At 38.6% G+C, this 25,906-nt stretch overlaps 2 protein-coding genes across 5 annotated transcripts in view; one reads left to right on the forward strand and one right to left on the reverse strand.

Annotated features, from left to right (window-relative positions):
* Positions 1-25,906, reverse strand: part of ZMYM2 (zinc finger MYM-type containing 2) — a 96,320-nt gene that overhangs the window by 45,529 nt on the left and 24,885 nt on the right. For 3 of the 4 annotated variants that reach the window (XR_009048945.1, XM_057707013.1, XM_057707012.1), the window contains exons 3-6: positions 17,224-18,080; positions 13,238-13,523; positions 10,763-10,928; positions 9,749-9,961 (exon numbers count right to left, since the gene is read on the reverse strand). Coding sequence is in view for 3 of the 4 variants with exons in the window: in XM_057707013.1 (XP_057562996.1) it covers positions 9,749-9,961; positions 10,763-10,928; positions 13,238-13,523; positions 17,224-18,080 (1,522 nt within the window). In the remaining variant the exon portion in view is untranslated. The remainder of the gene's footprint in view (positions 1-9,748; positions 9,962-10,762; positions 10,929-13,237; positions 13,524-17,223; positions 18,081-25,906) is intronic. The other variant, XM_057707014.1, reaches the window with a different exon arrangement.
* LOC130835494 (nuclear nucleic acid-binding protein C1D-like) lies at positions 10,991-11,410 on the forward strand (the record flags this gene model as incomplete). Its single annotated transcript, XM_057707015.1, has 1 exon — positions 10,991-11,410. A coding segment is annotated over exon 1 (420 nt), but the record flags the coding sequence as incomplete, so codon positions are not given.

Consider the following 25,906-nt stretch of genomic DNA (forward strand, 5'->3'; position numbering starts at 1 on the left):
GAGGTTAGAGACGGGGGAGCGGGGGTGCGCGCAAGCCCAGGGACAAGGGGGAAAAAAATCCCTCCACAGTTTTAGTTCCCAGGCTCTAGAAAAAGAAGACATTCACTAGAGCATCAGTGCAGTGGTCTCCAAACATGTCTGATTATGTCCCTTTATCACTAACAACATACACCCAGATTCCCTGTACTTAAAATTATGAACATATAGTATGACAATTATTAAAACTGTGACAATTAAAAAAAGATGAAACACTACTCTGAAATGCGCTTTATTTAACAATATTAAATAAAGAAGGAGCATCACCCTGGTACCAGGGAGGCTGCAGGGAGAGCAGCGAGCAGGTGCTCCTGCCCCCCCTCCCCACCCCCGCAGCCAGAGGGGAGGCAGAGCCGCAGAGAGACAGCCAGCAGATGCCAGCATTGAAAGCACAGATGCAATAGGACTACGCGACAAAGACTTTAAAGCAGCCATGATAAAAACGCTTCGACAAGGAATAAAAGCACAATTATAAAAAAACAGAAACTCTCATCAAAGAAACAGAAGATTCAAATAGAAATCTCAGGACTAAAAACAGGGGGCAAATGTCCTATGCAGAAGAGTTCCAAGTAACTGTATACTCCACCTTAGAGGAGACTGACTTTCTTCCAAACAGTAAACATGCAACTTGTGTGTGTTGGGGGGAGCTTTCCGGTGGAGAATCCTGACAAACACCACTTGAGCGAGGCGGTCGACATCAACAGTCTTAAGTCATGTCAAGACACGTATCCCCGTTGTGTGACGGAAACCACAAAGGTGCAAAGGCCAACCCCTCTGTCCTCTCCCTCCTAAACCCAGAGCCCAGTCTATCTAGAGATGAAAGCAGAGGGGCCTCTTACAATACACTTCACTCCTGAAAACTGTCGAGCTCGTCAAAAACAAAAAAGGTCTGAGAAAACGTCACAGCCAAGTGGAGCCTAAGGTGGCATGATCCCTGAATGTGATGTGGCATCCTAGATGGGATCCTGGAACAGGAAATGGACATGATGTGAAAATTAAGAAAATCCGAATAAACTGTGGACTTCAAAGGCTAATAATACTTCCATATCAGCTCATTAATTATAACAAATACATCACACCAACTTCAGGTGTCAGTAAAGAGGGAAACGGTGTGGGGAGGGGCTACACCATGGTGACTCTATATATCTGACCCACTTTTCTGTAATACTGAAACTGCTTTAAAAAATTAAGTATTAGTAAAATAAATAAATAACAACAACAACCAAAAACACCCCAAAGGATGGGACCCACAGCAGAATGAAGAAGACAGAGGACAGGATCAGGGAGGGGAGAGAGAAATTATCCAACCTGAACAGCAGAAGTAACACAGGCTTGGAGGTAAAAATAACGAAGAACAGAGCCTCAGGGACCTGTAGGACCACAACTACAGTTAATAATACTACATTATTAGACTCCCAGAGCGAGAGGAAAAAGAGGACAGGGCTGGACAAGTACTCAAAGAAACATCGGAAAACACTGCAGCAAATTAGGCAAAAGACAAAAACCTACAGAGAGAAGAAGTTGAAAGAACCCTAGAGTGGATAAACCACAAGAATCCCCACAATATACCAAAAATTTCTTTAAAAATTTTAATATCAAACAAAAAACTAATACAAGAAACAAAAAAAATTGGGAAAAGGGTAAAGTTCATTAAGAAGATATAACAATTACAAACTTTTTCACCAAATTTCAGAGACCCAAAATATACTAAGCGAACACTGACAGAAGTGAAGGGGAAAAAGGGCAATTCTGCAGCAGCAGATGTAGAACTCAATACACATACCCCACCCCACCAATTCAGTAACAGACACACCAACCACACAGGATTTCAGCACTTACCTACAGCATCTGAGTAGCACTATAAGCCATTAGAGCTAGCAAATACTATGTTCTCCTCAAGTGCACATGCAACATTCTCCAGGAAAGACCATGTGTTAGGCCACAAAAAAGTCTCAATAAATGTGTAAAGACTGGGGCTTCCCTGGTGGCGCAGTGGTTGAGAATCCGCCTGCCAATGCAGTGCACACAGGTTCGAGCCCTGGTCTGGGAAGATCCCACATGCCGCAGAGCAAATAAGCCCATGTGCCACAACTACTGAAGCCCACACACCTAGAGCCTGTGCTCCACAACAACAGAAGCTGCTGCAATGAGAAGCCCACACACCGCAATGAATAGTCCCTGCTCACGACAACTAAAGAAAGCCTGCTTGCAGTGACAAAGACCCAATGCAGCCAAAAATTATAAATAAATATTTTTTAAAATGTATAAAGACTGAAATTGCAGAGTATCTTTTCCAATAATAACAGAATGAAATTAGAAATCAATAACAAAAGCAAAATTGGAAAATTTACAAACACAGGGACATAAAAACTACATACTCAATGGATCACAGAAGAAATCACAAGAGAAATTTTTCAATACTTAACAGATGAGTCAAGGCAAAACCAAAGTATACCAAAAGTGATGGGATGCAGTGCAAGCAGTGCTCAGAGAAAATTTATAATTGCAAACACCTATTTTTTTAAAGGATCTCAAATCAATAACATAGCTTACACCTTAAAGAAACAAGAAGATAAAGCTAAACCCAAGACAGCAGAAGAAAGGAAATAATAGAGTGGAGAGAAAGAGTATGAAAATATAATCACAAACCAAAATCTGACCAATTGGACAGGTCAAAAAAGTCAACAAACCTTTAGTTAGACTAAGAAAAAAGATGCAAAGGACAAAACAGAGAAATGAAAGTAGGGATAATCTACAAACATTCCCTAAGGAAGGACTGTGAGAAAATGGTCTAAATAACTATACACCAACAGCGTGAATAACCTAGGTGAAACAGAAATCCCTTTAAACATGCAAACCACCAAAACTGACTCAGGGAGAAACAGAAAATATCAACAGACGTAAGAAGTAAAGAGATTGAATCCGTCATCAAAAGCACTGCAAAAGTAGTAAAGCCAGGCTCAAATGACTTTACTGGGAAATTGTGCGGAACATTCAACGAACTAACACAAATTCTTCTCAAACTCTTCCCCAAATCAGAACAGGGTGGAACACCTCCCACTCCTATTCTGTTAGGCCACCATTACCCTGAGTCCAAAGACAAATATCTCTTAGGATATACACACAAAAATCCAAAGGAAAGTAGCAGTAAACCAAATTCAGCAGCATATTAAAAGTATTATACACCATAACCAAGTGGGATTTACCCCAGTAATGCAAATGTAAAGTAATCAAAGTACTATACCACATGATGGAATGAAGGTAAAAACTACATGACAGCCCCAAATGAAGAAAAAGTTTAACAAAATCCAACACCGTTTTATGATAAAAGACAATCAACAAACTAGGAATAGAAAACTATCTCAACATAACAAATGCCATACATGAACAACCCACAGCTAACACCATACTCAATGGAGAAAGAAATCTTTTCCGCTAAGGTCAGAGACAAGAAAAGGATGCCTACTTTTGCCAGTTCTATTCAACATGAGAGTGAAAGTTCTAGCCAGAACAAATTATAAAAAGAAATAAAAGACATCCAAATTGGAAAGGAAGAAGTAAAACTGTCACTATTGGAGATGAACTGACTCTGTATAAAAGAAAACCCCAGGGCTTCCTAGGTGGCGCAGTGGTTAAGAATCCACCTGCCAACACAGAGGTCACGGATTCGATCCCAGCTCCAGGAAGATCCCACATGCCGCAGAGCAACTAAGCCCGTGTGCCAAAAAAAAAAAAAAAGAAAGAAAGAAAACCCCAAGGGATCAACAACAAAGCTACTAGGGCTAGTAAAGGAATTTAAAAAAAAAAAAAAAAAACCCTCAAATATCAGTTATTGCTAAACACTAGCAATGTACAGTCTCAAAAGGAATTAATAAAGCAATTCCATTAACAACAGCACTTCAAAGAATAAAATACCTAGGAATAAATACAACCAAGGAAGTATAGACTTGTACACTGAAAACTACATGACTGCTAAAAGAAATTAAGGAAGATCTAAGTAGATGAGAAAACATCCCATGTTCATAGATAGGAAACTTTAACACTGCAGAAATATCAATGCTACCCAAAGCAAATACAGAATCAATGCAATCACTATCACAATTCTAAAAGCCTTTTCTGCACAAATGGAAGTCATACGAAATTAAAATGGGGCTAGAGTATCCAAACAGAAGAGCAAAGTTTGAAGACTCATTTGCTGATTTCAAAACTTACTACAAAGACACAGTTATTTAACAGTGTAGTGCTTGCATAAGGATAGACATGTAGACCAATGGAATACAGAATTGAGAGTCCAGAAATAAACCTACTTGTCTATGGCCAATTAATATTTGACAAGTTATCACAAGTCCAATAACAGGGACTTCCCTGGCGGCCCAGTGGTTAAGCCTACACGCATCCACTGCAGGGGGTGCAGGTTCGATCCCTGGTCGGGAACTAAGATCTCACATGCCGTGTGGCACAGCCAAAATAAATAAATAAATAAATAATTTTTAAAATTACAAAGAAAACCAAGCCCAGTAACAGATGGTGCTGGGACAACTGGATTTCCACATACAAGAGAACGAAGTTGGATGCCTGCCTCACATCATAAACCAAAATTAATTCAAAATGAACCAAAGACCTAAATATGAGTTAAAACCTTAAAACTCTCAGAAGAAAGCATAGGGATAAACCACCGTGACCTTTGATTTGGCAACAAATCCTTAGATATGGCGCCAAGAATACAATCAACAAAAGAAAAACAGGTAAACTGGCCTTTATTAAAATTAGAAAGTTTCGTGCAAATGACACTATCAAGAAAGTAAAATGAAGGACTTCCCTGGTGGTCCAGTATTAAGACTGCGCTTCCACTGCAGGGGGCACGGGTTTGATCCCTGGTTGGGGAACTAAGATCCCGCATGCCTAGCGGTGCAGCCAAAAAAAAAAAAAAGTAAAATGACAACCTACATATGGGAGACAATATTTGCAACCACATATCAGATAAGCAATTAATATTCAGAATATATAAAGAATTCCTACAACTCAAGAACAAAAGGGAAAACAACACAATTCAAAAATAAGACTTCTATAGATACTCCTCCAAAGAAGACATAGAAATGGCCAAAAAGCACATGAAAACATATTCAACATCACTAGTCATAAGGGAAATGCAAGTCAAAACCACAAAGAGATACCACTCCTACTATGATGGCTATAACAAAAAACAAAATTTTTAACGGAAAATAACAAAAGTGTTGGCAAAAATGTGCAGCAAATGGAACCCTCATGCATTGCTGGTAGGAATTTAAGCTGAAACAGTTGTGGAAAACAGTTTGGCCACTCTTCACAACGTGAAACAGAATTACCCATGACCCAACAACTCCTCTCCTAAGCATATCTCCACAAGAACTGAAAACCAGAACTCAAACTGGTACTTATAAAGCTAACGTCCACTGCAGAATGCGTCACGACAGCCAAAAGATGCAAACAACACAGATGCCCACCATCAAATGGACGAATGAATAAGCACAACGCACTCACACACAGTGAATAGTATTCGGCCGTAAATAATGTGGCAACATGGCGGAAACTCAAAACACTGTGCTAAGTGAATAAACCAGACAAGAAGGACAGTATTACGTGCCTCCACATATATGAAATACATAGAATCAGCAAATTCACCGACAGAAAGCAGATCAGAGATTACCAGGGTCAGGGGTGAGGGGGAAGATGAGGAGTTGCTGGCTTCAGTGTCACAGTGTTTCTGTCTGGGTCACGAAAACGCTCTGGAAATAGAGGTGATGACTGCACAAATTATGATGCAATTACTGCCACTCAACTGTGTAGTTTAAAATGTTTAAAACTGGGAATACTCTCTTATATACATTTACCACAATTTTTTTTCCTAATATGAGTAGTTTTCACCTTTTTTTATGCTTTGGAATGGTTTAAATAGCATTAAGATTACGTAGTTCAAATCTGATGGAATTTCCCTGTGAAAACATCTGAGCCTATTTCTTTTTGTGGGGTAGTTCTGTGATAACTATCTCTGTTTCTTCTATGGAAATTTCTCTGCCTTATTCTATCTGCTCTGGAGTCAACTTAGGGAAATTATATTTTCACAGAAAATTACTCACTTGATCTAGGTTTTCAACATGTCTATCTATATAGGGCTGTACAAAGTACTCCCTTGTTGATTTTCTTCAATTTTCTGTTTTGATGGGTAAGTCCACTTGTCATTTCTTACCTTTGTGAATATGTGCATTATTAAACCTCTGTTCCTAATTAACAATCGGTTTGTCTAGTTTTTCAGACTTGATTTCCTAAAGAAGCAGCATTTTGAATTCTTTCATTACTATTAATATCCATTAATTTCTATTTTTAATCTTTTTTCTTGTCTTTTGCTTTACTGTTTTCCTTTTACAGTTTTTTCAGTTTAATAGTTAATTCATTTATTTTCATTTTTTTACTCATTTAAGCATATAAGGATATGAATTTTCCTCTGAGCATTTTTATAAAGGAAATATAACACTGATATCTTAAAGACTGAACCAAAAAAAGGAAATTCAAGACCAATCTCACTTATGAATACCAATGGAAAAGTACTAAATAAAATAGTAACGATTCGAAATAAAATTTAAAATACAATAATGATGTGGTATGGTTTATTCTAATAATGCAAGAATATTTAGATGGGTTAGGAAATCCATTAAAATAATTCACATATAGTAGATATATGGGGGACATCACACAATCACTGCCACAGACACTGAAAAGACCTTCAAAACTCAATGCTCATTTCTGATAAAACATTTCATGACACAAGTCCATGGATACGTCTTTACGATGATAAAATATATTTACCAACCCTGAAGCTGGCATCTAATTTACAGAGGAAACACCACAGGCATTCCCACTGGGAAAAGAAAAAGGTATTGACTAGTTCCACTATTTAAAAATTGTAAGAAATACCATCAGGCCAGACATATGATGAAACAGGGGGTGGGGGTGGGGTGGGGGAGGATCACTGCCCAGGACACAGAGGATGGCTCTGGGCCAGGACTTCCACCCAGGCCAGCTAGCTCTTACCAAGCCTCCCAGGCATCAGAAGGTAACTAATGCAATGACATCACCAACATCAAACACGCCACTGAGTCCAGGAGACTACAATTAGTCTGATCCCTTCAATCCCCACAAAACCTTCCTCAGGTTAACAAATCTGAACTACAATGCAGATACCATGAACGCAGGAAGGAACTGCCTAGAGTACCTCCCGTCCGACTATTTCAAGCAATCAGCACAGTACCTGCAGCATAGCAGGTGCTAAATAATTGTTTCCTGAACAAACTACAGGTGCATTTTGCTCGTTAAAATAAAGGTTTGACTCAATGGGGGAAAAACTGAGAAAAACCAGAGCCCAAACAGAAAAATGGGTATAAGAGGTAAACAAATAGTTCACAGAAAAGGAAAGGCAATTAGCTCTGAAACAGGAAAGACTGCTCATCAGCATTCCTAATAAGAGGAATACAGATTTTACTAAACATACCATTTTTATCCATCAGAATAATATGTGAATAGTCCCTGTTGGAGAGGCTATGGAGAAATAAGGACTTCCAATGCACAGCTGAAAGGAATGCAAACTAGTCCAACTCTAACAGAGGGAACTTAACAAAACCTAACTAACATGTGCATGTACCTCTGGCCAAGCAATCCTGCTTCTAGGACTCCACCCTGAAACCACATCTCCACAGAGTAAAGCGTATGCAGGCAGGCCTCGTTTTAGTGCCATTTTTACAAACTGGAGGTCTGTGGCAACCCTGCATCCAGCCACTTTATAAGCACCATTTTTCCAACAGCACCTCTTCCTTCATGTCTCTGAGTCACGTTCCGGTAATTCTTGCGGCATTTCAAACTTTTTCATTATTATTGTATTTGCTACAGTGAGCTTTTTGGCCAACCCAATATAATCAGTGATCCTAGATACTACTACTATGATTCACCGAAGGCTCAGATGATGGTTAGCATTTTTTAATTCAGGTGTGTACATTTTTTTAGACACAATGCTACTGCACACTTAGCAGACTACAGATAAGGTAAACATAACTTATATGCACTGGGAACCAAAAACTTCCGACTGGCTTTATTGTGATATTCACTCTGTTGCAGTGGTCTGGAACTGAGCCCGCAACATCTCTGAGCTGCCCCCGTGCCAGCTTATTCATCATCTTATCTGCAGCAGCAAAACACTGAAAATAACCCCAAATACCATCAAATAAACAACATTCAGCCCAGTGTTGTCTTCTATATGGTTAACTACTAGCTCTTGGGAGGTGAAAGGAAGCACCATAATTATTGTAGCATCTACCATGAAACTCCCCCCACTGTGGTTAATTTCAGGCCACCAACTTAAAATTGAACATGAAATTGGGAAGAGACACACAGAAGCACACCATTATGTATAATATTTCCATCACACAACTATAATAATGTAAATAACCTCAAGAGCACAGATAATATTAAAGTGTAATAAAATAATTAGGAAGTGATAAGTTTTAAGTATTTATTTTCTTTGTTTTCAACCTGCCTCCCTCCGACCCCAGATTCATATCTTCCCCCCCACCCCAAATTCATATCTTGAAGCCCTAACCCCCAGTGAGACTATATTTGGAATAGGGCCTTTAAGGGAGGCAGTTAAGTCCTACAGGTTAGGTCCAAGAAGAAGAGATACCAGAATACTCTTTCTCTCCTTCTGAGCACAGAGGAAAGACCATGTGAGGACACGCAAGGTTACCTACAAGTCTGGAAGAGTGGCCTCACCAGAAACCACCCTGGAAAGGCACCTTGATCTTAGAATTTAAGCCTCCAGAACTGTGAGAAAATAAATTCTTGGTTGTATGAGCCCTTCAGTATTTTGTCACAGCAGCTCTAGGAGACTAATACAAATATAATTTATAAGTTTCTGTAACTTAATTTTTAATAATGGGTGTTTTAACAACCGGCTCACAAAATTCCTAAAAATTTAACTTAGCCATAAACAGAATAAGGAATACTGACAGGGAATGATTCCAAGATTCAAATGGAAGGTACAGTACAGTATATACAGTATGCTTGCTGCCTTTTGTACAGATAAAAGAGACTAAGAATAAATCATTTCCTTAATTTTTCAGGAAGAACAGAAAACAAAACAGTAAGAATTAAAAATTGAAATCTATAAAGGATAAGTAGGAACCAAGAGAAGAAAGAAATGGGAGCTGGGCTTCTCTGACTTTTGAAACCACAGATACATGTTAAAGAATAAACTAAATCAAAAAGACCATCAATTTTAAATTAACATTAAAAAGGAAATAAGATAATCATTCCCAAGCTAAGCATTAACAATTTGAATAATCATATTTACAACCCTCTCCACCACCCAAAAAAATTCAAAAAAGGAATCACTTTGGTAAGCATTTACCTTTCTATGTAAAATCACAAATTTATTCCCAATAATCAACATATACTTCAGTATTCATTTGAGATAGGTTATCTCTAAGATGTTAAGACAATAATGGAATTGAGATTCCAAGATAAATCTGGTTAATAAATGCTGTTACAGTAAAACTACTACAGCAATTTAAAAACACATTTAATGTATAAAAACAGATGACTGAACTTGGTGTACCCCCCAAAAAATAATAAATAAAAAAAAAACACATTTAAAACAATGGTCGATTTTGATCAAATCATGAATTACCTGCTTGTATTCACTGACACAACTTTGGCAGCAAAATCTCTTCTGCTGACCTTCAATGACCAGGACATTGTTTCCAGCACCTTTGCTGGGCAGGTACTCCCCACACTGCTCACAGCAATTCATTATCAGACCATTGGCCATTCTGTATCTATTAAAGCAGTGGTCACTGCACAGCTTATGAGTCATATTTTTAAAGCTAACTTCATGGCGAATCTAAAAGAAAAACGAGCAGAATTAAAAAAAACAATTAATATATGACATGTAGCTAAGTAACAAGGTGCTCCAACAGAAAGAAAATGCCTCAATTTTTCTGTGTAAGGCTTGTTTAGGGAAAAGACAAGACAAAGTGCATTTCATTATTCCTTAGACTTTTTTTATACACACAAGGAATACATTCAATGTGTGAGGCGGGGAGGACCACCAGGGTCATCGTACAAACTTCTCTAGAGATCTCTAGAAGTGATAGGAAACAACCCAGTTTGGGTAGTGTTAGTACAAAACTTCCAAAACAGATTGGAAATCCTCAGATGCTCAGATGAATCCAAAAGGAAATATAAATACAGTACACTGCTGTAGAACAGGGAGGGAACTAATATTGTACTTCAAATGAGGTACGTATACGCAGATTTCTTTTTATTTCATCAAATGCAAAAACCATAATATATTTTTAATGAAGTCCTCAAAATATTCCCTCCATGTGTTCCACTTCTGAAGCAAGACTGTGGTCTCCGTGTGTGGTCGGTCTATTTAAACACTATGGTTTTGTCTTTGTGTGTTCCCAACCTCGGGGCGGGGGGGGGGGGGGGGGGGATCAATTGATGTTATCTTTCAATTTTTTCATAAATCATTCTCCCTATGGGAGAATAGGATTACATAATGGGCTATTTATAAGATAGATTTTATATATCCTCACTTTTAAGGGAATACACACTGATGAAAGATTATGTCAAAACAGTTAAAGTAAAAAATATTCCCATTAGTTAGAACTAAGTGATAAAGCACAAAAATACAAACCTCTGTTAGTTTACCACAAATTGTACATCTGGACTTATTTAGCGCTCCTTTAGTAGGATTCTGCTTGTCTTCATAGAGAGACAGACAAGATGTACTACAGAATTCCTGGAAGGATTCGCTCGAATCCACTTGAGCAACAATGGTTCCTTTCATTGTAGTTATATCTCTGAAAAACACGAGGAACAGCTAAGTCAAACTCTGCCTGGAAAGAAGTGACTGTTGGTCACAATGGCAGGTGAAGAAATTAATGAAGACTATCCAGTAGAAATTCATGAATATTTATCAAAATTTGAGAATTCCACTGGTGTTGTAGATGAGATGCTGAAGACCATGATGATGTCTGTTTCTAGAAATGAGCTGTTGCAGAAGCTGGACCCACTTGAACAAGCAAAAGTAGATTCAGTTTCCGCTTACACATTCAACTCAATGTTTTGGGTTTATCTGGCAAGTCAGGGAGTCGACCGTAAGGAACATCCAGTCAAGCAGGAACTGGAGGGAATCGGAGTATACGTGAATAGAGCCCAAGAAATAACAGACAAGAAAAAGGCTGGCAAGCTGGACAGGGGTGTGCCTTCAAGATTTGTAAAAACTGCCCTGTGGGAACCAAAACCTAAAAGTGCATCCAAAGTTGCCAATAAAGGAAAAAGTAAAAATTTAGAGGAAAAAAAAATTTAAATAAAAAAAAAAAAACCACTCTACCTAATAACTTAAATACAAGAGTAATAACAGTTTTTATTTCAAACCATTTACTAAATTTATTTAAACTATTTATTTATTTTTGGCTGTGTTGGGTCTTAGTTGCAGCATGTGGGATCTTTCATGGCAGCATGTGGGCTTTTCTCTAGTTGTGGCACAAGCGCTCAACAGTTGCAGTGCGTGGGCGTAGCTGCCCCGAGGCATGTGGGATCTTAGTTTCCCAACTAGGGATCAAGCCCCCATGTTCCCTGCATTAGAAGGCAGGTTCTTAACCCCTGGACCACCAGGGAAGTCTCTGAAACCATGTTAAGGCTCATTAAATCGCTTTTACTATTTAAAGATGCTTGGCTGGACTTCCCTGGTGGTCCAGCGGTTCAGACTCCTCAATCCCAATGCAGAGGGCCCAGGTTTCATCCCTGGTTGGGGAACAAAGATCCCACGCACCCCAACTACTGAGACCGTGTGTTCTAGAGCCCACGCCCGCAACTAGAGAAGCCCAGGAGTCGCAGCGAAGATCCAGCACAGCCTAAATAAATAAATAAATGAAGTTTAAAAAAAAAAAATACCTCTTCGCAATAAAATATGAACACAAAAAATTGAGAAGCAATGCTATGAAACCTTAGCCACTACTCAATTTATCTTCAAGTTCCTTAATGAGGCTTTCAGATACTGGAAACATTTGAAAAAAAAAAAAAGCTGTTGTTATTTACGTGGAGTTTAATGTCAAGGCCTAATTGACCAAGATATAAAGGTACAATACCTACTCAACTTCCCTCCCATGGGTAAGTGGAAGGCATGAGGTATCTAGGTCACAGGAATATGGCATTCTTCTAGAGAGGATTTAAGTGACCTTAAATACATCCCATAACCCCAAATCACCCCTTCTACCGTTTCTGTACAGCTTTCAACTACAAGGAAAATTGTTAGGAAATGACAATTTTGATGACCTTTGAAGTTTTCCTTCAATTCTGAATTTCCAGGTCTTACGTTGCTGTGTGTAAGCCTACTACTGTATGCAATCGAAAAACTATATAATAATTGTTACAATATTTGAATTTACTAAACCTATACAGAGCATTCACCCTTTGCAAAGCTCTCAGATTTAAAAATAACTTCACAAACTTGGGCTGCTCCAAGAGATGGCACAGAAAATCCATCTGTTCGACCTTGCACATAGCATACTATATTCAACTCCTTTTTAACTAGTGAGGACAGACCTAAAAAATGGCAGGAGAGAGGATCCTGTCACTCCAAGGCTGTCGAAAAACTGGTACCTGAGTCTTGAAAAAGTTAGTATTAAAGTGACTTCATGTTCAAGACAAACATAAATAAATGTATATAATATCCAAAGATCTGCCAATTTTAAATAATCTTAACATGAAGGTGGTCTAAATTTTGACCTATTTTAATATAAAACTAGTCACCCATAAATTACTTAACAATTTTATCTGGCTAGAACTAAATTCTTAGAATAATGTAAAAAAGCATGTATGTATTTTTACAAACTCAAGAAGTCCAATGGAGATTACAGACAAAATTAATTATAAGGGCCTTGTATCTAAATCAACCCCAAAGCCTGTCCAAGTAAGAAGGCTCTTCACCCTAAGCCACTGCAGCTTGACAGAGGACCCTCCAAAGTCAGTACAAATTTGAGTTTGGCTTTAATGAAACAAGCTTACAAGTTTTCAAAACATAGTGATTCATCTCTAAAACAATCGTTCTCAAATTTAAACCACCAATATTCAACCATGTGGAAATATGCTGAAAGGTAAATCTTACTTTTTACACATAACACAAAGTTTCTTTGGAGCAGGCTTGTGAGAGAAGGAAGAGAGGCAGGTGGTAGAACAGAAGAGGTGAGCGGATCCTTTTCGCTGATATGCCGTCTGGCCCTTCTGCAGAGGCTTCTTGCAGTTTGCGCAGGTGACTTTAACTGGCTTAGTGGGTTGCTGCTGGGCGGAAGGCTGGAAAATCTGTTTAGGAAGTGAGGCCACTGGCGACAAAGAATCCACCCCTGGCTGTTTCTGATTTCGGGGAAAGGATGCTGACTGGGAGATCCAAGAATCTAAAAACAAAAAAACAAAAAAAGAACAACAACAAACACACACACACATTGAAATTTATATCAGAGAAACAGTTTTAACTTCCCATTCAGACATCAACAAGGCGCAGTACAGCAGAGTGGTCAAGGGCACAAACTCTGGAGTCAAAATGGATGGCTAGACTGGATGTTATTCACCCCGTGCCTAACTCTTCTCTAAACTGGAAATGGTAACTTTAAATGAGATAATACACGGTTTATAAACCACAGTGACAGGCATATAGGAAGCACTAAAAAATATTAGCCATTAGTTACTAAACAAGAAGAATTTACAGATTACTTTAAGCAAGGAACACATATAGCAACATAAAACTACAATAAAATCTTGAACAACCAGAACCTTTGATAAATACAATATAGGTCAGATGACTTCCCTGGAAGTCCAGCTGTTAAGACTCCATGCTTCCAAAGCAGGGGGCAAGGGTCTGATTCATGGTCAGAGAACTAAGATTCCACATGCTGCGTGGTGCAGCCAAAAAACTTAAAAACAAACAAAAAAACTTTGTAGGAACAGCTTTTCCATATACATGTTTCATTCCATGGCCTCTAACTACCTCACATAATATCAAAGAAATTAGAGTGTTACACAGAAGCAGTGATATTAAGCCAACATCTAGTGACCAACGCAACATTCAGTTACTCTATCGCTGCCAGGAGCACAGCCTGAAAGGCACAGCATTATGACCAGAGGAACCTAACACTAGGGTGCTGAGTTCTCTCTCTCCTCTCTGTGGTAGTAAACTTCTTTAGGACTTAGCAGGAAGTCTCCAGCTCCCCACAGTAGTTACTGGTTCAAAGACTCACACTACAACACCAACACCATAAGGCTTCTTCATTTTGAAACTTTTCATGCTGCTGCTTCTAATTTCTACTACTTTGGTCTCTGGTAATATTTTTCCTTTCTAGTTTCTTCTGAAATTTGAACGTCCATACAAAAAAGATGCTCTTCCATATGAAAAACAAAGTATAAATATATTCAGAGTATGAGGAAATTTCTTCACTACCGAAAGCTTGAAGAGGGCAATTTCCTGGTTCTGACCCAGTCCATCAACCTAATGATTTCAAGGGGCTACATACACTGCCATTCAAATTTTACCTTATTCTACAAACCCCTCCAAATAAATATATACTTTACACACAGAGTAAACAGAGTGATTCTCTAATCCTGTTATCCTGCTATCATCGGGGTTTTAATACAGAGGAAAAAATACTAGTAAACACAAAGAAAGCAAACCACTGAAACAACTGGCAACTCCAACTTATGAATGGCCGTCAATCAAAAATTATATTTGAATACATGTTAGAAGGAACAGCTTTTGCAACATAAATAGTGGCTCCTCAGGATTTTCAAGTCTGTAGGCTTGTGATTTGAATATACACTTAAAGGAACCTAGTTAAACCTGAAGGCAACTATGAACTTGATTTTGAAAAAAGTTTGGCATTTTTTTTCCCATTTACTGTTAGGCCCTGTATAAATAATGCAATCGGCCCTTTTATCTATAGCTCTTACATTTCCCTACTTTCAAATTCTTACCTCTCCAACAGCAAAACTTTTAGGAATGGAAGAGACCTAATCATTCTGTCTAAACCCTCTATTTTAAACGAGGAACATCAAAGGATAGAGGTTAATTTGCCCAAGTCACCATTAGTCCAAGAGCCAGTATAAATGGCCAGGATACTATAATTCTCTGGCAAACAAAGGCAGCACATGCACACTAGAGCTAATCCATACGCTTGGGAGGACGAGGTGCATCTGTCTGGGTTTCTGACCCGTACTTCACACTTCCTATGTAAGAGTCTGCGTGAACAGCAACGCGATTCTTACAATAAATGTGCTCTGACCCGGCAACAGTCCTCAAGTACCGTGTATCCCGAGATACATGGATAAGAATATTCTTAAGAGTTATTTAAATAGTAAAAACTGGAAGTGAACTAAACAGAGAATTAACAAACTCAAACATATACTCATGATGTGGTCAGAAGTTCAGGATCTATTGCTGGATATTAAAGGGAGCAGGAGGAAGGCCACGTGTGCAAAGCTATTCCTACAGTGCAAACTCAGGTTAGAATTCAATGTGCCACTCTCAACAGGAAGATGGAATGTCACCTTCTTTTTCACACTCTATGTTTTTAATATATTTACAATTACAAGAAAGACAAGATAGCTATTTTGAAACTAATCTACTATCATGTCTTAAACTTTCATGTGATCCAGAAGGAAGACATTCTAACACGCAGCTGACAGCAGCATAAACTGGTAACAACTCTCCAGAAGGCAACATGACAGTGTATTTCCACAACTAAAAACACTGATACAAATTCACAGACAGACATACACACACAATGACATACCAACAAATATATATAAATACAGACAAGGGGAAAGACCTTGGAAGACATTAGAAATTTTCAAAGCTGAGTAATAAAAAACCTATTTCTTTCAAAATCACTATAACCCAGAAAATTTTCACAACCAAAATTCTTTGGAGGGATGGGAGCAGTGATAGTCTTTGGCCCAGTGACTTCACTTCTAGGAACATACTCTAAGAAATAATCAGAAATTTGGAGGAAAAAAATTTTTTAAAAGTTCATCACAGACCAATAATAACAAAGAAGGGAAATAATGTAAAAGCCAAATATGGGAATGGCATAACCAAACTCACTGTGCAGTCGTTAAAACTTCTGTGTATAAATAATTTTAATGCTATGAGAAAATACAGAGTAATATTAAACCGAGGGGAAGACAGGAAGCAAAATTATGAAGAACTGCACTTCAACCAAGTTAAGCAGCACAAAGGAAAAAGACTGAAAGACAACCACTCAAAGCATTAACGACAGTGACACCTTCAGTTAACAAGGCAGAGGGGTTTTTCCGTCATTTTTTAATTATGGATTTCCCAAACATTCTTCAATAATTAGACATCACTCTCATAGCCAAAAGAATAATAAGTATGAAAGAAAAACAACTGGCACTTCACAGAGCATCCTCCTCAGCCTCAGTCACTCCTCAACATCCTCCACAATCCCCGGCTGGCAAAGGCGCCAACAGGCCTGAAGCGTGAAGCCTGAGAAGGGGGCGGACACAGGGGCGGCGGGGCCACGCCCAGGCCCGGGCCCACACAGCATGTCAGGAAAAGGCCCAGGGCGCTTCTCACAACCCCCACAGCACAAAGCTGCCTGCAGAAAGCATTTCCAAATAGTCCAGAAATTTATCAATATTTCAATATAAGAAAAAATAACCAAGTGCTGGTAAGTAAAAATTGAAATCAGACAGGCGGTCAAAATTACAGGGAAAGTAATTGCAAAATCTAACGCCGCACTGCTCCTCACGTGTTATTTATCCTTCTCTATTTACACATTAAAACAATACTTTTATTAAAAACACACTAGCATAAAGTGAGTACATGACAAATACGATGCCAAATTATTAGACTTTAGTGATGGTGAATATAAAGACATTAATTTGATTAATTTTCTAATAATTTACAGAGAAATACTACATACATGGTTTTACATTCTTATTAGTTAAAATTTCAAACTTCAACATAAGTAACCTATCTTACATGAATAACCAAAACAGCACCAATTACCACAATAAAGAAAAGAATCGGCCAGCACCAGCACAAAATCCCTTTCCACGGGGGAGCAGACCCGCCCTGCTTACCAGGATTGTGATGAGCTGCAGACTCTCCATTCTGAAATACGTCTCCTGCCACATTCATCCTACCAGGGTTAAAAGGTCCTACTGCAGTCTTGGTCTGTGAAGTTAAAGACGGGGTGTATGTTTGCATATTAACACCAAAGCTACTCGACTGCAGTCCGTTAGAGACATCTCCCAAGCTGGTATTCTGCAGGGATGTCACGTGTGTGATCATTAGGTGCATATCTCGCCCGTCGGGATTTTCTAATTGGCCATCACTCACAGAGCTGACACCTGTTTCTAAGGTCGTAACGTTAGCAATCTGAATTTCAGAGTCTGGTTCTGTGGTGATACCACTATTACCCATTCCTGCATTTACCTTACTTCTTGAAAAACTGGGAGTGGAGAAATCCACATCATTGGTTCTGGTTTTAGACTCAGCTGGTCTCCGTTCAATAAAACTAGAGGAATTTTTCTCTTGCCCTTGATTTGTTTCCATGTCCTCTTCATCATCAATGACAATTGTCTCACTCACACTCCCCTTCTGAGAAGCCAATTCTTTTGAGGAAGGAAGAATTTTGGAATCATTTCCTTGTAGCTCCTCATTTTTTGATGATGTAAATGTTATGGTTCTCTGATCAGCTACCACTGGTGCAGAAGGTGGGGGAGGTTGTACAGGTTCAATAAACACAACATCATCGTCATCTTCCACTGATGAGTTCTGAAACTTATTAGATCTATTCACTAAAGGGTTAGGTGGCCCACTAAATGAATTTCCCACGTCCGTGAGGCTAGCTGCCATGGCCGTCCTCCCCAACAAAACTGGAGTCTGATCAGTGAGTTCTAATCCTCCCGCTGAACCTGTGTCCATGCCAGAGAACCTGTTAAAGAGAAGGAAAAAAGAAAAATTTTACAAATGTCAGTATATGGCTTTTGATGTTACTCTAATTCACAGAATTTTTTAAAGGTAGTTTTACTTTCTTTCTTACTCTAAATGAAAATCATTCTTATCTAATACCGGGGGAAAATTTGAAATCCATTCTGTGATCTTCTCTCATTCACTAATCATTTCATATAGTTTACATGTTAAGTTCTTGCAATATAAAAGAAAGGTAATTATCCAATTTTCAGTAAGAATATGCAGTATATTCCTATCTCTACCACCTCCTTTCCACCACTGCTCACCCTATATATTTTAACACTGAAATCATAGATAAATCCTTCTACATCCATGTGGACAAAAAATAACTAAAATCTGATCGTGAAAATCTCTTTTCTACCCAACTTATCCACTGTATTAAATAAAATGACATGATTTAATCCTTAATTTCCCTTACCTTATCTTTTTTTTTAATCTACCGAGGGTCACTGATTTCTGACCTGTGACCTCTAGAACTGTTAGAGGCAAGATTTCTGTTTTAAGCCACCAAGTTTGTGGTAATTTGTTACAACAGCCCTAGGAAAATACAATCCACTCCTTGGTTACACCTTCAAAACAACCCTTGAAACCATTATAACATTTGTTCCATTTTAATGATTAAGAAATTGTGGCCTGGAGACACTAACTAACCAAGTCACACAGCTAGAATTCACTCCCATGCCTTTACAACTCAACGGCCCAAACTCTGCCATAGTCAACTCATACTTCCGAGCACCTACTACATATGCAGAGCTGTGCTGAAGCCAAGAGTTAACAGTTAAAAAAAGAAAATAATAATAAAAAAAAAGCCAGAAAAGAAAGAAAATAAGGTAATCAGCAGATAGAGAGGATGAGGTCATGGGCACAGATGGTAGTATAATTAGTCCTGAACACGGATCACCTTAGTCTCAAAGACTAAAACAGGGAAAAGAACAACTCAAAGGGAAAATGAAGGGTGAGGACAGACTGCAGGTCAATCTACAGATGGATACAGATATGAAGTGGTTTACACACAGCAGCCTCAGGGAAGGTGAGGAGACAACAGCTGTACAGGCCACTCAGGCCAGTCTCACACTTACTGCTTCATATATGTTGTCATTGGCTTACATTGCTATAAGAGCCTCTGGAAGGATGAGGACAATACTAATACAAATAATCATCATGCTGACAGGTGGCTGATGGGGATGGAGATATTATTCACTGTATATTTGGTTGCATTTCCTTAATTTTTGAGCATGATTTCTCACTTATTTTTTAAAGCTAAATTTAAATTTAAAAAAAAAACAGGAATAAGAGAATGAAGAAAAAACTACTCTACTTTGGAGTCAGAGAAGACCTCTTTGAGAAGGTGACATTTATGCTGAGATATGGAATGACAAGAAAGATCTAACTGTGGGAAAACTGGAGCAAGGGCAGTTCCTGCAAAACCCTAAAGGGAGTGAGGTTGGAAAACTCAAGCAACAGAATAAAGGCCTGTGTGGCTGGAACAAGGTAGGTGGGGAAGAAGAGGATGAGATGAGATACAGAACTCACCAAAGCCAACAAGTTAATTTATTCATTGCATTCAACAAAGATTTACAGAACACCCAGTATCCACAAGGCACTGCCTCAGGCGCTTGATAAAAAATCAATCAACAAAACAGAGAAGCATCAGAAATCAGGAATTCCGGAGTTCCCTGGACAGCTAATGGTTAGGATTCTGGCCCAGGTTCAATCCCTGGTCGGGAAACTAAAAGTCCCACAAGCCACACAGCACGGCCAAAAAAACCAAACAAACAAAAAACCAGAAAAACCTGTGAATCACTATACTGTACACTTGAAACTTTTATAATATGTGCCCAAGGTTCCAAGACAATATCAGGTTTCAAGCACTATGTACCAAGCTTGATTCTGAAACCTTCTTCATTCCTCTTAAACCAAAGCTGTGTGTGTCAGGATGGAACACATGCTAACACTGGAAAATGGGAAAAGACACATTTATATCTGCTTTAAAGAAAATGGATAATTCCATTTAAATACTTAAGGAGTGGGACTTCCCTGATGGTCCAGTGGATAAGACTCTGTGCTCCCAATGCAGGGGGCCCAGGTTCGAATCCTGGTCAGGGGACTAGATCCTGCACACCACAACTAAGACCCGGAGCAGCCAAATACATAAGTTAAATAAATATTAAAAATAAAATGAAAATAAAAAATAAAGAACAAAACTTACAGGGTGACTATCTGCCTTACCCAAAGAGCTACAAATTACCACTCCATGCTCTGACACTTTAAATATACTTTCAAAATTAAAATACATATTATATTACCCTAAAACAGCTCCTCAATAAGGAAGACTTCTTTATGGTAAAACAATAGCATGTGTTGGGGAAAACCTTCATATAATTTTAAGTAAACATGAAAAAATGTTTAACATTACCACTACAGAAAGTTTTAAAGGTTGAAATAAGGTGACCTGGACTTCCCTGATGGCACAGTGATTGAGAATCCACCTGCCAATATAGGGGACACAGGTTTGATCCCTGGTCCGATAAGATTCCACTTGCCACAGAGCAATTAAGCCCGTGCACCACAACTACTGAGCCCATGTGCTGCAACTACTGAAGCCCACACACCTAGAGCCCGTGCTCTGCAACAGGAGAAGCCACTGCAATGAGAAGCCCACACACCACAATGAAGAGTAGCCCCCGCTCGCCAGAACTAGAGAAAGCCTGAGCACAGCAAGGAAGACCCAACATAGCCAAAAAATAAAAATAAATTCTTTAAAAAAAAAAAAAGGACAAAAGAAACTGAATAACATTTGATTCAAAATTTTTATAACTAATTCAATTAGGTTCTCTTAAAATGCAAGTACATTCATCCACTAATGGTTAACATTTACTTAATGCTTATTATGAGCCAAATATTCATGATGGTTAAACATTAAAGCAACCCCATGAAGTAAAATCGTTAACTCCCTTATATAGATTTTTTTAAAAACCCAATCTTCAAAAGAATGCTGTCCAAGATCACAGCCAGGAAGTGGTAGTTCAGGATTTGAATATTCATAACTACTATGTAATATGTGATTAAGTGTTAAACAATAAAATAATGCAGCACAGCTCTTACTAATTAAAAAAGAACACAGCCATTCAGTAAAACAGTAACCAAATCAATATTCAAAATACTCACGTATCAAAAGGAAGAGATATCAAGCCCAAAGTACCAGGCTAAAATAAGATTTTTTTCTTAATTGGAGTATAACTGCTTTACAATGTAGTGCTAGTGTTTCTACTGTACAAGTGAATCAGCTTTATGTATACATATATCCCCTCCCTCTTGGACCTCCCTCCCACCCTCCCCCCATCCCCGTCCCACTCCTCTAGGTTATCCAACACAAGCAGAGTTGAACTTGTAGTTAATATTCATCTGCCAGAAGGCAGGAAGTGTCCTCATCAACATAACAATTCTCAGAGGAATGCGGTATAAACCTACTGAGGTTATGGAATGCAAAGGCTTTTACAGTTTTCTGGGTCTTTTCTATGTTTAGCATACCTAAAACAGAAGGCAACAATTTTTGGGGCTTAAGCCAGAACTGACTCCACAGTGCCCTCTGGTGGCTGCACGGTGTCCATCCATTCTCCTCACAAGATAACGGTGGAGCAGAGATTACCACTTTCCTTACTACAGTTCCCTGCAGTAATCCACTTCCCAGAAAAGAATAACTACTCAACCATAACAGTTATTTTCAAATCCTAGACTATGATTTGGTCACTTCTATGTGTCACTGAGAATATGCTTCAACTACCAAACACTCATTTAGTCCTATAAAGAAAAGACAATCTGATTAAAGTCGACCCCTTCTACCTTTTCCAAATAAAATCTATTCCTTTTAGCCGCTTTTCTACTTTAAGTCAATTCCAATTAGCTATTTAACACCAAGCAAATAACTTCACTTCTCTGGGCTTCAATTTTCCCTAGAATAAACGGTATAAAAATAGTTTCCAAGATTTTTCTTAGAACTTACAGAGATAACAATGTAAAATCAACTAACACACTGTTAACTCTTAACAATTACCAGGCAGTTTCTGTCTGTACATCAAGATTTCAGTCAGTTTCTAATTCATTTTTAGGCTCCATCACTGTTATGGACTGAATACTTGCATCCCCCTCAAATTCATATGATGAAATCCTTGCCTCCAATAAGATGATATCAGGAGGTAGGGCCTCTGAGAGGTGATTAAGTGAGGAAGGTGGAGCCCTCACCAGTGGGATTAGTGACCATTTTGCAAAAGACCCTAACCATAACCCTTCCGCCCCATGGGAGGACACAGCAAGATGGCAGCCTGTCCATGAAGGAGGAAGCAAGCCCTCACCAGACACCTGATCTGCCGGGGCCTTGATCATGGACTTCCCAGCCTCCAGAACTCTGAGAAATGAATGTCTGTCGTCTATGGTACTTTTATTATACTAGTCCAAATGGACTGAGACAATCAATCATCATAAATTATAAATGGTCTTTGATTCAGTGAGAATCAACACGTTGATTCTCATGAAAACACAAAGAAAACGTAGTTAATAAAATGTTGACATTCATAATATATTAAGTATCAGTAGTTGCTGAGAAAAGCTTATGAATTTTCAAAGACAATCACAAAGAAAGCATTTCAAAGTGATTCAAGAGCCGCTGAGCTTTCTAGGTACCGTAAGACGTACAAAGAAAGCTAAGGTGAATTTTTCTCTTACTCTATGGCAAAGGGTATTATTCAACATGTGTTTATGACACTTGTACTAGTTCTGAGGCAGTATGACAAGCTAAAATTTTTAAGAATAAAATTTCTTGGGAATTCCCTGGTGGTCCAATGGTTAGGACTTGGCACTTTCACTGGGGTGGCCCAGGTTCAATCCCTGGTTGGGGAACTAAGATCCCACAGTTTGCATAGCGCAGCCACAAAAAAAAAAAAAGAAGGAAGGAATAAAATTTCTTAATAAAATGGGAAAGATGGATTTACAAATATATATCAGACCAAAAGATACCAAGCTTAATGAGAGATATTAAAACATTATCATTAAAGTCAAGAAAAGGTAAGGATATTCTTTATTATTAGTACACAGCACTGCTCTGGAAGCACCTTCCAATGTAATTAAATGAAAAAGATATAACAATTTGAAATAAGGAAAATTATCATTATATGCAAATTGTATTAGTCTTTACCTTAAAGACTCAAGAAATTTACCTGAAAAGCTATAGTGAGACACAGGCATAGCTCAGAGAAACTGTGGGTTCAGTTGCAGAGCACCACAAAGAGCAAACATTGCAGGAAAGTGAGTCACGTGATCTCACGGTTTCCCAGTGCATGTGAAAGTCGTGTTTACACTACACTACTGTCTATTCAGTGTGCAACAGCATTATGTCAAAAAAAAACCCTTAACTTTAAAATGCTGTTAGAAAAATGACACCAATAGACTTGCTCAATGCACCTTCAATTTTTAACAATAAACTTTCAATTCATAACAAAATGCAGTATCTGAGAAGTACAATGAAATGAGGTATGCCTGCAATTTAGTCAAGTGATGGGTACAAACTTGATATGTAGAAATTAACATTAAATTAATTGGATAGTCAACTGGAGACAGTTTTAAAACGTTGCTACCACCAAAAGACCAACTAAATAAGGAGATAAAAAAAAAAAGACAAACCCATGAAGACAAGAACAAGGGACAATTCAACAGCACCAAAACTTTGGAAGAGGGAAAGCAGGGGAGCACGACTCCTTGTACCCGACTTACACACCTCAAAGAGACCCACAGGAAAGAAGTTAAACATAGATAAAGACAGATGTCACCCAAAACAGTGGCGTGAAGCTCTGAGTATGGGTCCCTCGACCCAGGCACCCAATGAGCGGGACAGAGGGCCTGAATCTCTACACCTGCCTGGACACGTGGGCACCAGAGGAGACGCAGAAGAGGCTGCTGCTCCCGCTGGGGGAGGGAGCATCCCCCACGCCTCACCACGCAGCCCCGGAGACAGCACCCTGCAATCCTCCGTGGTCTGGCTGCACACAGGACTGGCAGTGAGCAACTTCTGACAGAATCTGGGATCATGGGTTGGGCTTCTCTTGGTTTCAGCCCTCTGGGCAGGAGCAGCTTTCCCAGCAGCAACTCTCAGATTTATTCAGATACAACCCTTTATAACATTCTTTTTTTTTTCTTTCAGACACTTAAGGAAACTTTTTGTCAGGTCACTAGCTCACCACAGGGTAACAGTAACTTCAAGGACCAGAAACAAGAAATTCACACTTTGCAAAAAAGAAAGTTTAAAAAGTCAAAAATAAACAGCTCCATCCCCCAACAAGTAAAAATAAGCAATTTAAGGAAAATGGGAGAATCAGATATCCAGAGTTATATCATTCTCAGAATGCTATAAAACACACAAAGAAACAGAAAAGTAGGCCCTATTCACAGGAATAAAAGAACTAGAGAGAAACCATCCCTGAGGAATCCCAAATACTGGAGTAACCAGTCAAACTATCTTAAATATGTTCAGTGAACTAACGGAGAGCAAGGGCAAAGAACTAAAGGAAACCCAAAAACAATGTATGGACAAAATGAGAACATAAATAAACAGATACAAACCGTAAAAAGTAACCAAACAGAGACTCCCTGGCAGTCCAGTGGTTAAAACTCTGTGGCTTTCAATGCAAGGAGCATAAATTCAATCCCTGGTTGGAGAAATGAGATCCTGCAAGCTGTACAGTGTGGAAACTTTAAAAAAAAAAAAAAAAAAAAAGTAACCAAACAGCTGAAGAGGGTGTGTACAAAAGGGAACCCTCCTGCACTGTTGGTGGGAATGTAAATTGGTGCCGCCATTAAGGAGAACAGTATGGAGGTTCCCTAAAAAACTAAAAATAGAGTTACCATATGATCCAGCAATCCCACTCCTGGGCATATATCTGGAAAAGATGAAAACTCTAACCAGAAAAGACACATGCACCCCAATGTTCACAGCAGCACTACTTACAATAGCCAAGACATGGAACCAACCTAAGCGTCCATCGACAGGTGAATGGATAAAGAAGATGTGGTACATATATACAATAGAGTACTACTCAGCCAGAAGAAAGAATGAAATAATGCCATTTGCAGCAACATGGAGGGACCTAGAGATTATCATACTAAGTGAGGGAAGTCAGACAGAGAAAGACAAATACCATATGATATCACTCATTCGTGGAATCTAAAAAATGATACAGATGAACTTATTTACAAAACAGAAACAGACTCACAAATATAGAGAATAAACTTATGGTTACCAAAAGGGAAGGCAGGGGATAAATTACAGTTGGGCATTAACAGATACACACTACTAAATATAAAATAGATAAACAAGGACCTACTGCATAGCACAGGGAACTATAGTCAATACCTTGTAATAACCTATAATGGAAAAAACTATGAAAAAGAATATATATACGTATAACTGAGTCACTTTGCTGTACACCTGAAACCTAACACAACACTGTACATCAACTATACTTCAATTTAGAAAAACTAACCAAACAAAAATTCTGAAGACAAAAAATATAATAGCAGAAATAAACTCACTGGAGGGGATCAATAGCAGATCTGAGCAAGCAGAAGAAAGAACCAGTAAAATGAAAGGCAGAATAATTACAAGCATCCATTCTGAGGAGAAGGAAAAAAAGAATGAAAGAAAATGAACAGAGCCTGAGGGATCTGTGAAACACCACCATGTGCACCAACACATGTAACATAAAACAAAAAAAAGGACATAAAATATATTTGAAAAAA

The sequence above is a fragment of the Hippopotamus amphibius genome, chromosome 14, assembly GCF_030028045.1.
Source record: "Hippopotamus amphibius kiboko isolate mHipAmp2 chromosome 14, mHipAmp2.hap2, whole genome shotgun sequence".
NCBI lineage: Eukaryota > Metazoa > Chordata > Mammalia > Artiodactyla > Hippopotamidae > Hippopotamus > Hippopotamus amphibius.